Source organism: Ailuropoda melanoleuca, chromosome 15 (genome assembly GCF_002007445.2).
Source record: "Ailuropoda melanoleuca isolate Jingjing chromosome 15, ASM200744v2, whole genome shotgun sequence".
NCBI classification, from domain to species: Eukaryota; Metazoa; Chordata; class Mammalia; order Carnivora; family Ursidae; genus Ailuropoda; species Ailuropoda melanoleuca.
The window spans coordinates 53,434,278-53,447,207 of NC_048232.1; the positions used below are offsets into that span (position 1 = coordinate 53,434,278).

The 12,930-nt window shown below is 33.2% G+C and overlaps 1 protein-coding gene across 5 annotated transcripts in view; it reads left to right on the top strand.

Annotated features, from left to right (window-relative positions):
• PTPRQ (protein tyrosine phosphatase receptor type Q) overlaps positions 1-12,930 on the top strand; it is a 203,362-nt gene that overhangs the window by 68,490 nt on the left and 121,942 nt on the right. For all 5 annotated transcript variants that reach the window (XM_034644219.1, XM_034644220.1, XM_034644221.1 and 2 more), the window contains exons 20-24: positions 4,280-4,448; positions 5,870-6,160; positions 6,423-6,698; positions 7,068-7,219; positions 10,789-10,930. In XM_034644219.1, coding sequence (XP_034500110.1) covers positions 4,280-4,448; positions 5,870-6,160; positions 6,423-6,698; positions 7,068-7,219; positions 10,789-10,930 — 1,030 coding nt within the window. The remainder of the gene's footprint in view (positions 1-4,279; positions 4,449-5,869; positions 6,161-6,422; positions 6,699-7,067; positions 7,220-10,788; positions 10,931-12,930) is intronic.

Below are 12,930 nucleotides of genomic sequence, written 5' to 3' on the forward strand. Positions count from 1 at the left end.
TTTTTCAATTTTAAAAATTTTCAACTGCTACAGGAGGGGTTGTTGTTATTATTTAGCATTAGATGTAATAAAACCACTAGTAATATGATTATTTAACTTGAAGAATGCAGGGTTTTAGGGTCGCAGTTTTCTGATGTGAATGATGGTTATGAAAATAGCTAAAATGCATTACGTTTAGAGAAGTATTTTCAATTTACCTAATAGAAATCCTCTGTTTATCCAAACTAGATATTTTATAGCCTTCTAATATATGAAAAGGATGAAACCGGAATGGTTGTGATTGAACCAAGGATAGAGAGAGTTGGAATGTAATTTGGAAAAAAAACTAATTTCAAAGAAATACTACAATTTACAATCTCAGGAAATAAAGCATGCTTTATTGTATTATTTGCCTTAGTGTATCTATGCTGTAGTTTAGGCTGATCAGTAAGGTCAAAGCAGAATTTTACCAACTGTCTCAGGACTAACCTAGCAGGGAAGAAGAGAAAGTCAAGGTTGGTTTGGTTTTTACATTCTGGTCAAGGACCTCTAAAGGTAGGGGTTGAATAAGTGTGACTACTTAAAACTTCATGCCAAAAGGAAAGCTACTTTATATAAGACATGAAGATATACATATATATGTAATTATAGATGTAGACTTTTTAAACAAATACCTTAAAAGCAGAAGAAGAAAGGAGGATCCTTTTTTTCCCCCCTTCTATGTACATTAAGCAATTTTTCCTACTCTTTTTTGTTCTACTCCTACTTTTTGTTCTGCTCCTACTCCTACTTCCTACTTTTTTGTTCTACTTTTTTGTTTGGAGAAAAGAAATGGGATTAGTGTGCAGTTTATTATTATTTTTTACACACTGTTGTTTACAAATTTAACAATGTGTCATTATGTCACGAAGGCTATTCAAAATGCAGATTTTTCTTCTTTCATGCATTTAACAAAAATATTACAAAGTGATGTCAGTAGTTCTAAATCTTAGCAAAGGTTTTGCTTCTGCACAATTTACTTTAATTCTATTTTGGTTCTTCTTGTCCACATCTAAATAATGAATTGTAAACATCTAACTATGGTTTCAACATGATCTTATGAGCCTATTTAGTCAAACCTGGGTATATGATACCATCCCGTTTACAGTTCATCTATCTTAGAAAATGTAATCTTTTATTAAATAATCTTAAGAATGCTTTTATGTGTGACAGCTGCAAGAGGGTACAGGCTAACGATGTGAAAACATTTCTCATATTGCTTGAAGTTCATCTGTGCTTTAATTTGTTCCTCCAGTTAGTGTTAAATACAGCATCTTCACTTCCTAATTTTCTATTTTGGATTGGCAGAATAGAAGAAATCCTCGAAATGAAAAGTATATAGCAGAATAAGTGTATTGCTTTTTTCTTCCTCCTTCTCTTTCCCACAGAACTTGTAGAATACTTCATGCACGGTTCATCATATTCTGCTTTTCATTCCTGGTATCTGCTTACTTGTCTTAGCTCCTATGCCATAACAAATAACTTGAAGAAAAGGGTCATGTGACACTTATTTTTCCATCCCCCAGAGTCCTCTGGTTCTGTATCATACATAAGTTTAATGCTCAATTAATATTTTCAGTTGAAAGAACATAAAATTATTATAATGGACCAACATGACTTTTGGTATTTAGTTACAATTATGGAGCATTTGAGTTTGTGGTGAAGTGATTTTTCCTTCTTCTTACCTTGGGGAATTTAATCTCTCTGCTACCATTTGTTTTCCCTTCCATTGCTACTCATTGTGTTTAGTAGAGTGTATTAACTCTTCCACATTTTCACTTTTACGCACTTAGTCATATCTCCTCCTGTGCCTGACGTAGTGTCTTATTATACTAACAAAATGCTAAATGAGTACTGTACTGGTGGATTAATCAAATTTGGAAGCTTACACTATATAACTTCTGACTGCATTTATAGATACAATGTAGTGAGTCTTAATTCGATGATTTGAGCTGAAAGATAGTTTTTTTCCAAAAACAAAACAATTGAATTGATCATCTGGATAATTGATCTGATTCCAAATGTGTTACATGTCTATGCATGCTAAGTCACATATTCATCAGGAATGACTTCTGGGTGATTCAAAATAATTCATTTCTGAATAGTCAATAGGTGATTTATTCTGATAGGTAGAATAAATTCTATAACAAAGAAAAATTAAAATTTATACCAAAAATCTGTATTAATATATTTTTTCATTATATACTCATGACTTATTTATTTTATAACTGGAAGTCTGTACCTTTTGATCACCTTCACCCATTTTGCCTACCTCCCCCAACCCTGCACCTCTGGCAACCACCCAGTCTTTTCTCTGTCTGTGAGTTCAGGGTTTTGGTTTTTTGTTTGTTTTAGATTCCACATATGAGTCAGATCGTAAGGTATTTGTCTTTCTCTGTTGGACATATTTCATTCAGCATTATGCCCTCAAGGTTCATCCTTGCTGTCATAAATGGCAAGATTGCCTTCTTTTTAAAAGGCTGACTAATTAATTGCCTTAATATTTTTAAGAGATACTTCATATAAACCAGTTATTCCATGTGTAAAATAGGTATGTTGAAAGATATTGAAGTTTACAGATCATATTTTGTCTGAGATTGTTATACTGTTTTAACTTTTCTGTTCCTAAATAAGCAACCACAAAATTGAGGTAGATCTTTTATTAAACTCATTCTTCCCTCCCCCCTACACCAAATACTGGCAAAAGAACCACAAAACTTTGATGAATTTAATTTTTGATACATTATAGAACCATCCTAACTATAAGCTTTAGTCAAATTGACTACCCTAAGTTTTTCATCTAGATTTATTTATTTGAGAGAGAGGGAGAAAGAGTGTGCATGTGAGAGAGTGGGGGAGGGAGGGGCAGGGGGAGAGGGGAGGGAGAGAGAATCTCAAGCAAACTCCCTGCTGAGCACAGAGCCTGACGTGGGGGCTTATTCCAGGACCCTGAGATCACGACCCCAGCCAAAATCGAGAGTCAGATGGATGCTTGAGGCACCTGCGTGGCTCAGTCAGTTAAGCGGCTGTCTTTGGCTCAGGTCATGATCCCAGGGTCCTGGGAATGAGTCCCACCTCAGGCACCCTGCTAGGTGGGGAGTCTGCCTCTCCCTCTCCCTCTGCCTGTCTCTCTTTCCTCCCTCTTGTATCAAATAAATAAATAAGATCTTCAAAAAAAATAGTTGGGTGGAGTCAGATGCTTAACCAACTGAGCCACCCAGGGGCCCCAGATTACCCTGTTTTTTCATTTAAATGAACTAATTATCATTTATTGTGTTTTTAGTTGTGTATGAGATATGATATTGTTTGATGTGCTTCCATATCATGTAATCCTCAAAATCTCTCTGTGAAGGAGAAATAATTACTCCTATTTTACAGTTGAGGAAGGAAAAGCTTTGAGTTGAGATGATTTATTGAGGGCTACTCTGCTAGAATTGGATTCAGGTCTATAGGATGCTCAAAGTTTTGTGTGGGTTGGAATGATTGACTTTTCTTGGTGTAAACGCACATTATTATTAAGACTTATTCATACTAATTGCCTACATAATTTTCAAGTCTATTTTCCTTTATTTTAGAATTTGTTTTCTTTACCTATCGGTGTTTTGTATTTAACATATGGTCAGAAAGGAAATGATTGCATAAATAAATTCCCTAATCATTGAAAAATGCCTCAGGACAAATATAACTAGGAGTCAGGCAAAAGAATTTCAAAATTGCTCTTACTCTGCATATAGGAAAGAAAATGTGTCTGACTTCCCATTTCTCCTCATAATTATAGAAAAAAAGCCCCATTAAGGATGAATAATAACCAATTGAGTTGAGAGAAACAGGTGAATACTTTCATAATTTCTTCATAATTAACAGGAAGAAAAAAAATAAAAGTTTTTACATAGCACCTAAACTTGTTCAAAAATATATGGTCAGTGTTTTGAAAAATACTTGAATGCTTTATAAGGAAAACGGACACTGATCAGTATAGCAGTATAGCATTTTCAGTTGGCTGCTGAACGTTCTCCATAAGCGGAAAGTTTCTACTCTTTGCTATTCTGTATGCTGATTTTATGATAAACTACCACCATCCATTCCTCTTTTAGTACCACATATTTCCAGTTTAATTATTGCGCTAAAATTTTCTATGTTGATTTTTCTCAAAAATTGACATATTAAAATAAAGAGGCAACCAATTCATGGATAATAATTATTTTGAAATGTTCATGTATACTAAAACTATATTCTGAACAATTATATGTTTATTTTTCAGAATTTTACACTCCATGAAGTAACCAGTGACTTTGACAATATGACTGTATCTGCAATAATAGATAAACTGGCAATATTCAGCTACTATACATTTTGGGTAACAGCAAGTACTTCAGTTGGAAATGGGAATAAAAGCAGTGACATAGTTCAAGTACACACAGATCAAGACAGTATGTAAACAAAAAGCATTTATTAATCTTTAAGAGGATTAATTTAAAACTTTATTTCAGAGTGTTTTTCCTATTGTGTATATTGCTAGTAAAATCTGTAATTTATTTAGGCACATTTAAAAGTTATTATAGAAGTTTGAAAATGCATTTAAGGTGGCTATAAAATGATTACAATAATAACAGCCTTTTCTATTCATGAAAACTGCTACCCTTCATGAAAACTCTGTCACTTTTATTGCTTCAAAGGATGTCACAGCCATCCAGTTACAAGCATGAAAAATACTGTTGGATACATCGATGGATTTCCCAATATTTAATATACTTGGCCCTTTGCTTTTGGAACTACTTTCTTTTTTTAAAATTTAATCTAGCAACTTCCATTTCAGCCTTTGAATCCACATAGGACTCTATACAGCATCTTTGTTCTTACTGTGATTTTGACTCAGATACCTGGAATATCTTTACTTTTTTAACCCCAGAAGTTCTTGTACGCGGCTTCAGCAGTATCCTGTTTGTGCTGAGTATTCAGAAAACTATGATGATTGAAGCGCTTGATGCTTTTTTAGGTTTCAGCGTCAAAAATACAATGATACATAAATCATTGCCTGTTTCTTCTTGTTTCTAGTGTCCCTTTATTTCTTAAAGACTGGTCTCTTATTGAGAAATGGTATTGACCTAGACTTCTGCTGAGAGTAAGATCTTGTGTTTATTGTCTTAAGACTGTAAACTGGCAGACACGATAAGTAGGACAAATGAAGGCTTTCCTTGTTAGAACAATCTTTTAAATAGTTTACACATTGAGTAACAGAATAATATGCGAAAAAATATGTGAAAATATGTGCTTGCAGTCTTTAGCAAGGTGTTTTAGTGCAGTATGTAGTCAATATCATTTCAAGCATTCTTTAAATGCAGATCTCTCCCCATATTTTCTCCAACCTATAAATTTTATCAGTGACTATTATAGCACCATGAATAATAAACACTTACTGTGCACTGTTGTAGGCAAGAGGTACTAGATGTGATATATGTACAATAATCTTTAGAAGAAAGAAAATAAAAATATTGTTTAGATAATATAAATTATCAAATATTTAAATATCTGAGCATATATATACAGTCATACATGTATGATACATGGATCATCTCCATGTTGTAGGAAAGAAAAGACAAGAGAATATTATTTATAAAGCAATTCTCACACATATTAAAGATGACAGGGTTTATATCTTGGGCCATTTTTAATATAATTATTTTGTAATGATACTTTGTAATAGGTGGTATTTACTACATCTGCATTTAAACAATTAAGAGCTGATGGTATAGAAGATACCATATCAACAATTATGCTCAGTTTGTGAATTTACTTAAATTTTATTTGGGGTGACTGATAATTTTTATATTTTGCACGTTACCTACCATAGTACCTGAAGGGTTTGTTGGAAACCTAACTTATGAGTCCATCTCGTCAACTGCAATAAATGTAAGCTGGAGCCCACCATCTCTGCCAAATGGTCTAGTCTTCTACTATGTTTCTCTGAGCTTACAGCAGACTCCTCGCCACGTGAGACCACTTCTCGTTACATATGAGAGAAGCATGTATTTTGATAATCTGGAAAAATATACTGATTATATATTAAAAATCACTCCATCAACAGAAAAGGGATTCTCTGATACCTATACTGCCCAGCTACACATCAAGACTGAAGAAGATGGTAGGCTGGACCCTTTTATTGCCTATAAGCAGATTGTTGCTGTTCTCTTATTTATAATGCTTTCTGATAGAAAACATTCTTATAATTATATAAAATCTGTTTGTTCTCAAATAATTAGCCTTTCAATAAACATAGCAAACTCTATACTTTTTAAAATTCATTACCTGCTAATAAAATTAAGTCCCATTATTATTATTAAAGCCTCTTCTTTTTAATGCTGATTCACTTTTGTTTCATTTAATATTCTTTTTTTCTTTTATAGTCCCAGAAACTTCACCAATAATCAACACTTTTAAAAACCTTTCCTCTACCTCAGTTCTCTTATCATGGGATCCCCCAGTAAAGCCAAATGGTGCAGTAATAAGTTATGATTTAACTTTACAAGGACCAAATGAAAATTATTCTTTCGTTACTTCTGATAACTATCTAATATTGGAAGAGCTTTCACCATTTACGTTATATAGTTTTTTTGCCGCTGCAAGAACTATAAAAGGACTTGGTCCTTCCAGTACTCTTTACTTTTACACAGATGAGTCAGGTAAGCCGGAATCCATACCTCTTCAAATGATTTCACTGTTGCAGCCTTGCTCTCTCTTTTTAGGGAACAGCATGGAAATTGAAAGGATATTCAATTACCTATTTGTAACAGGCTTACTACTATTCATCTACTTTGCTGGACACTTTTTTTTTCTTAATTCAAACTTCAGAATGAAGTGCTTGTTTAAAACTACTTTGGAATGACTGAGTTGGAAATATAAAAACAAAATTACTGATGCTATTTATTTCTGAAATTAAAATATCATCGTTTTAGAAATCTTAACTAGTGTCTTCAGGAAGCTAGAGTCACAATGATATTTTTATGCTAAAAATGTTATGAATATAAGTTTTATAATGTGTTTTCCTGCAGTGCCTTTAGCACCTCCTCAAAATTTGACTTTAATCAACTACACTTCAGACTTTGTATGGCTGAAATGGAACCCAAGTCCTGTTCCAGGCGGTATTGTTAAAATATATAGTTTAAAAATTCATGAACATGAAACTGATACTATATTTTATAAGGTAGGTTGATTAGAATGGTATATGTTAATTTCAAAAATTCAAAACTTGAATCTAAATCTTTTGACATGCAGGGGAAAATGGACTGCTTTAAATTAAACAAGGACCATCTTGTTGTATAATCTTTTTTTCCTACCATTTAAGGATACTGGTGGAAAATATAGAAAACATTTGTCAGATTGAAAACTGAATACTTTGAGGAGCAATTTACTTAGAATTTACAACTTCTAGATATTTACGAGTTAAGAAATAATTGCATAATTTTGTTGATGCTGGAAAGTATATAGTAAATTTTTTCAGACTATTTAAGACCTGTTATTGTCTTAAATGCAATATATTTCTATTTATTGTTAAGATAGATACCAAGTGAATATTTTTACCTGTCAGAAAAGTATTTATACTGGACACCTGATAATCTTCCCTGATAGAATATAATCCCACACTAATTGGTCTTTTAAGATATACCATCATGCTTTTCCTTTCAATGCTAATTAGAATTTTTGCAACACTAAATACCCTTTCCCTCCTCCATTTTTAGGTTCCAGAATCAATGAAAGAACTGATATAACAAAGGATCTCATATATACTTGTATAATTTCTAACATTTAGTTGCCAAAATATGTTACATGACTGGCATTTATTTAAGAATTTTTTTTTCCAAAGGCAAATGAAGTACTGGAATGCTCTTAGTTATAGCAAGAAGAATGAAAAAACTCTGCAGTAAACATTGTCTCCAAAATTATATGCATTACAATTTATTGCTGATGATAAATCATTTTTATGGCATATGTAGCTTACAAAGTGAATAGTAAAAAGCAAAAGCAGTGGTTAAGGTTATGTCGTAAGGAACAATGGCTTTCTTTCTGGAAATCAAGATACTACTTTAAAGTCTGATAAGCTGAATGGAATTTGAGTTATAGTACTCCATAAATGTGGAGTCTGTTCCCCAGAAGTGTGAAATTCTATTAATGATGCTAAGTCTCTAGCTCTCTAATATTTATCCCCCGGTTGAATCTTAACATTTTTTGTTTGTTCTATCTGTACGGGTCACTGGGAAATGCATATTATCAAAAAGGAAAAGCAATCATGTTCTTACTGCAATCACATTTCAGACTGAATGCGCTGCATTATGGCAGTTGCTTAACTTTTTCTAACTCGGTTTTTTCAAGTGCAAAATGGGAGCTATAAAGATGCATACGTTAAAAAGTGAGGATTATAAAGAGAAAATCTGTATCAAGCATTTAGAATAATCTTTAGCACATGTTGAATGTATTGTTACCATACCAATGTAATTGTTACCATACATAGTTTAAAAAAAGATTTAAAAAATCCATCCAGCATTGTCATAGCACTAAGCATGAAATGATGGTGTACCTTTACCTGAATATGAGAATAAGTTATATGCTAAGATTTTTAGACATCTTGATTTTTCCGTAGAAATGTTACCATTAAAGTTTTGCTAGTAGCAAACATATAACATTTATACCATAAGTATGAAATGTACCACTTTTAATTGAGGGAATAGTTTTTCTTTAAAATTTACTACTTTTAGTTACTCCTTGTTACATCCGTTTTTCTGTCAATGTTTATAGTCTTCTTTTTTAAAACATATTTATTTATTTTAGAGAGAGAGTGTGCACGTGAGAATGGGGAGGGACAGAGGGAGAGGGAAAGAAGCAGACTCCCTGCTGAAGTTGGAACCCTAGGCAGGGCTCAATCTCATGACCCTGAGATCATGACCTGAGCAAAAAACAAGAGTTGGGCACTTAATTAACTGAGCCATGCAGGTGCCCCTTCATAGTCCTATTTTAAGTTCCTTTACACGTACTTCATGCCACCTTTTTATCTTTCCGAGTGTATTGTCCTATTTTCCTTTCTATGTCTTCCTTTACTTCTTTGTCCTATCAATTTCTATTTCTTTTCCTTTTTATCCTTTCAAATTATATGTGGGTATGTGGAGGTAGAATAATTCCAGAACTCCCAAATATTCCTACCATTGCAGTCCATCCATTTTGGTCCACATGGAGACCAGTTAGATCCAGGTCTACTGGTAACTTGGGTTGCTCACACATATGGAAAGAAATTGTTTATTCAGGAAAAAGTTCTGTTAAAATGTTTGGAAATATTCCTGTCTCCGTCTTATAACTTACTATTATGTAAATCTGGTCACTATCCAGTAAGCTGCTCACATTTTTTATTATAATCTCAGGTTCAGTCATTTCTCTGGGTACGAGCCCTTCCTAACCCAAGTCAGAATTTACCTGAGTTGTGTTTAATTTCTCCTCAGTAAACATGTGTTTATAGATTTCTCTGTTTAATATAAAAACTCCTTGATGACAGGAACCATGTATTTCTTATATATGTATCTTTATAATCTCCTGGTTATCTAACAGTATGCTTTATAAGTAGTAAGCATGGAAGAATGAAAGGAAGCAGTGTAATACAATGAGTCCCTAAAGTTCGTGAATGACTTGGAGTATTATTTTAAAATGTGATTTAATTTAAAATGTGATTAAACTGTAAGTGCCCTGCGAGGTAGTAGTCTTACTAAATTTGTTACTGAAATGTTTAATAAGTCAAAGTTGAGTCAGATAAAATGCAGTATTTTTAAAATGATACCATCGTATGAGGTTGTCTTCTCTTTCCATAAGGATAGCAGATTAGTCTTAACTGATCTCTCAGTTTTGACAATTATCTTTGAATGAAGACTTTATTCTTAACAGTAAATTTTTCTGTGAGAATGCATATCCTTCCTGGAGCAGTTGTGATAACTGTTTTGTTCCTTTTTTTCATTTTCCTAAGAGACTGGGTAAAATTAGAAATTTAGGAGTTGTCTGAGAAAATTCATAATTTAAGCTTTGTGAGAGTAGAGATTTTGTTTTATAAACTATTGTATTCCCAATGCTTAGCACGAAGTAGCTGATGAATAAATTAATTTACATATAATATTAGTGGGTTTTAAGAAATGATTCTAGATGAATTCAAGAATAATCTAATATCACCAACCACCCATAAGTTTGATTTAAATTGGGGGGCTTAAATTTTTGCAAATTTAAAGGAAGTAATCAGTATATTAATCCAAGCAAGCATTAGGGAGACAAAATGAAAACAAAATACTGTAGCATTAAAAAAAAAAATTAAGGGGTGCCTGGGTGGCGCAGTCGTTAAGCATCTGCCTTCGGCCCAGGGTGTGATCCCGGGGTCCTGGGATCGAGCCCCACATCAGACTCCTCTGCTGGGAGCCTGCTTTTTCCTCTCCCACTCCCCCTGCTTGTGTTCCCTCTCTTGCTGGCTGTCTCTATCTCTTCAAATAAATGAAGATAAAAAATCTTAAAAAAAATTAAAAACATGGACATTATGAGATTTTTCAGGGCTGAGAGGGTGCCCAGTTCATCCTATATCATCATATGATCACACCCTGTGGCAGAAAAAAAATGTTTAACCTTTGTTTTAACTGAAAATACCCATGCTTATTAAACACAGATGGCATAACTTTCATGTAATAAAACATTTCTTGCAGTTACAAATTTTTGGTGATGCATCATGACAAAGAATTTTTCCCTGATTTTCAGAATATTTCAGGTGTTCAAACTGAAGCCCAACTTTTTGGACTGGAACCAGTTAGCACCTATTCTGTCAGCGTGTCTGCCTTTACAAAAGTCGGAAATGGCAATCAGCTTAGTAATGTAGTAAAATTCACGACTCAGGAATCAGGTGAGACACGTTTTTTGATCCTAAAATGTTTCACTTTGTATTTAACACTTTTCCCTTCCTTCTGGTTTATGTGATAAAGTACCATCATTTAAGAGTGCCTTCAAAGGGAAGTTGAATTTCAGTGCTTTAACAGTAGGCTGGGTCTTGTGTGCAATCAAATATATATATTTACATGTGGGTTTTTCCTTTCGAACTGAGGAAATTGAAATAAAGGAATAGTTTAGGAATAAAGTAGGTTTCTAGGTATCTGTGAAAATTACCTAATTCTTTTTTTTATATAATGTTTTTATTTAAATTCCAGTTAACATACAGGGTAATATTAGTTTCAGGTATACAATACAGTGTTTGAGTACTTTCATACAACACCAGGTACTCGTCACAAGTGCCCTCCTTAATCCCCATCACCTATTTCACCCAACCCTACCCACCTCTCCTCTGATGACCAAAGTTCTCTATAGTTACGGGTCTATTTCTTAGTTCCTTCTCTCTCCCTTTTTAATTTCCCTTTGCTCATTTGTTTTGTTTCATAAATTCTTAGTATCAACTGAGACAGCTGAGTTGTTAGGGAGGGAAGAGAAACCAACCAGTAGTCACTTTTAACAGGTTGGTTTATATTTCCATGCAGCGATACTGATGTTTATTTAAAGAAGATGTATTGTGACTATGAAGACCACTGGTCATTATGTAAGCTTCTACTTTCCCATAGTCCATTTGTAACATGTGGAGGAAATTATGAAGACTAGAAATACCACTGGTTTAATTAAACAACTTACCTACATGTCACACCCATGGCGAAGCTCACCTTTGCTTGCATATTGGATAGTTTTCATTTATGATCTATTTCATGGGTGGCTTAGAAATGCACTTTTCCTTCTCTCAACTAGACCATATATTTAAAGGCACCTCTTCCTCACTTTTTTCATCAATGATTATTGAATGAGCACAAGATACTTCTCTAGTTATTTTTTCTGTACCTTTAGATGCACTTCCTCTTGCAGGGAGCTAATCTAAGATTTAGATTAGCTCTAAATTGAAACTGGAGAGCACTTGCTGACAAATTAATCATTTTTGCATTTTGCATTAACTTATGAATATCTGAGAGATTTTTTCATAGTATTCCTTTAAGACAGGCTAAGACAATAATATTTATCATGGATAAAAGTTCATACTTTGAAGTCAGAGCATCTGGATTTGAATCCAAGATTACTAACTGTATAACCTTGCAAAGGCCCGTGAGTCTTCTGAGCCTCTGTATTCCTAACTGAAAAGAAACACGTATTAGCAGTAGCCACCTATAAGGCTGTGGTGGGAAATATTTTAAAAGATCCACATTAAGTTCTTATTAGAGTGTTGGACACACATTTAGCGTTTGAAGAAAATGTTACTGTTGCCCCATTCTTGTATTACAGATGAAGAAACCATGATTAAGGCAGTTTAGATGAAAAGTTCTGAAAAAATTCGTGGAGAAACTGAATTAGAACATCAGCTTCTGACCTCTAGTGAAGGGTGGACATGACTGTAGGAAATGGATATATTATAAATGATAATTTACAGATTATATACAAATGCCAAACCCATAAAGAAGAAAAACACTACAAGATTAGCCTTGATTTTTACTAAACGGATTCATGTATAAATTGTAGACAGTGACATGGTAAATATTTTTATCCATAAAATAAAATTATTGCATAAAATTCTATGCCTTGATTGGTTAAATAAAATTTTCAACTTTAAAGGTTAAATATTGCTGGTTAATTATTTTTCTATTTCAGAGTCAGTGAAATAGATATTCACAAAATCTGAGTTTATAAATGAAACTTAAGCAAAGTATCAACTGCCTCAACTTATTTTATGAAAATACTACTATGTTTTTAAAAATAAGGAAGCAAATAATTAATAATATTTAATTGCCAGAACCCTGGATCAGCTGAGAAATTGTCTTTTCTTTAATTTTAAATGCCACACATTCTTTAGTTCTGATGCCTTGATCTTAAAAAGGA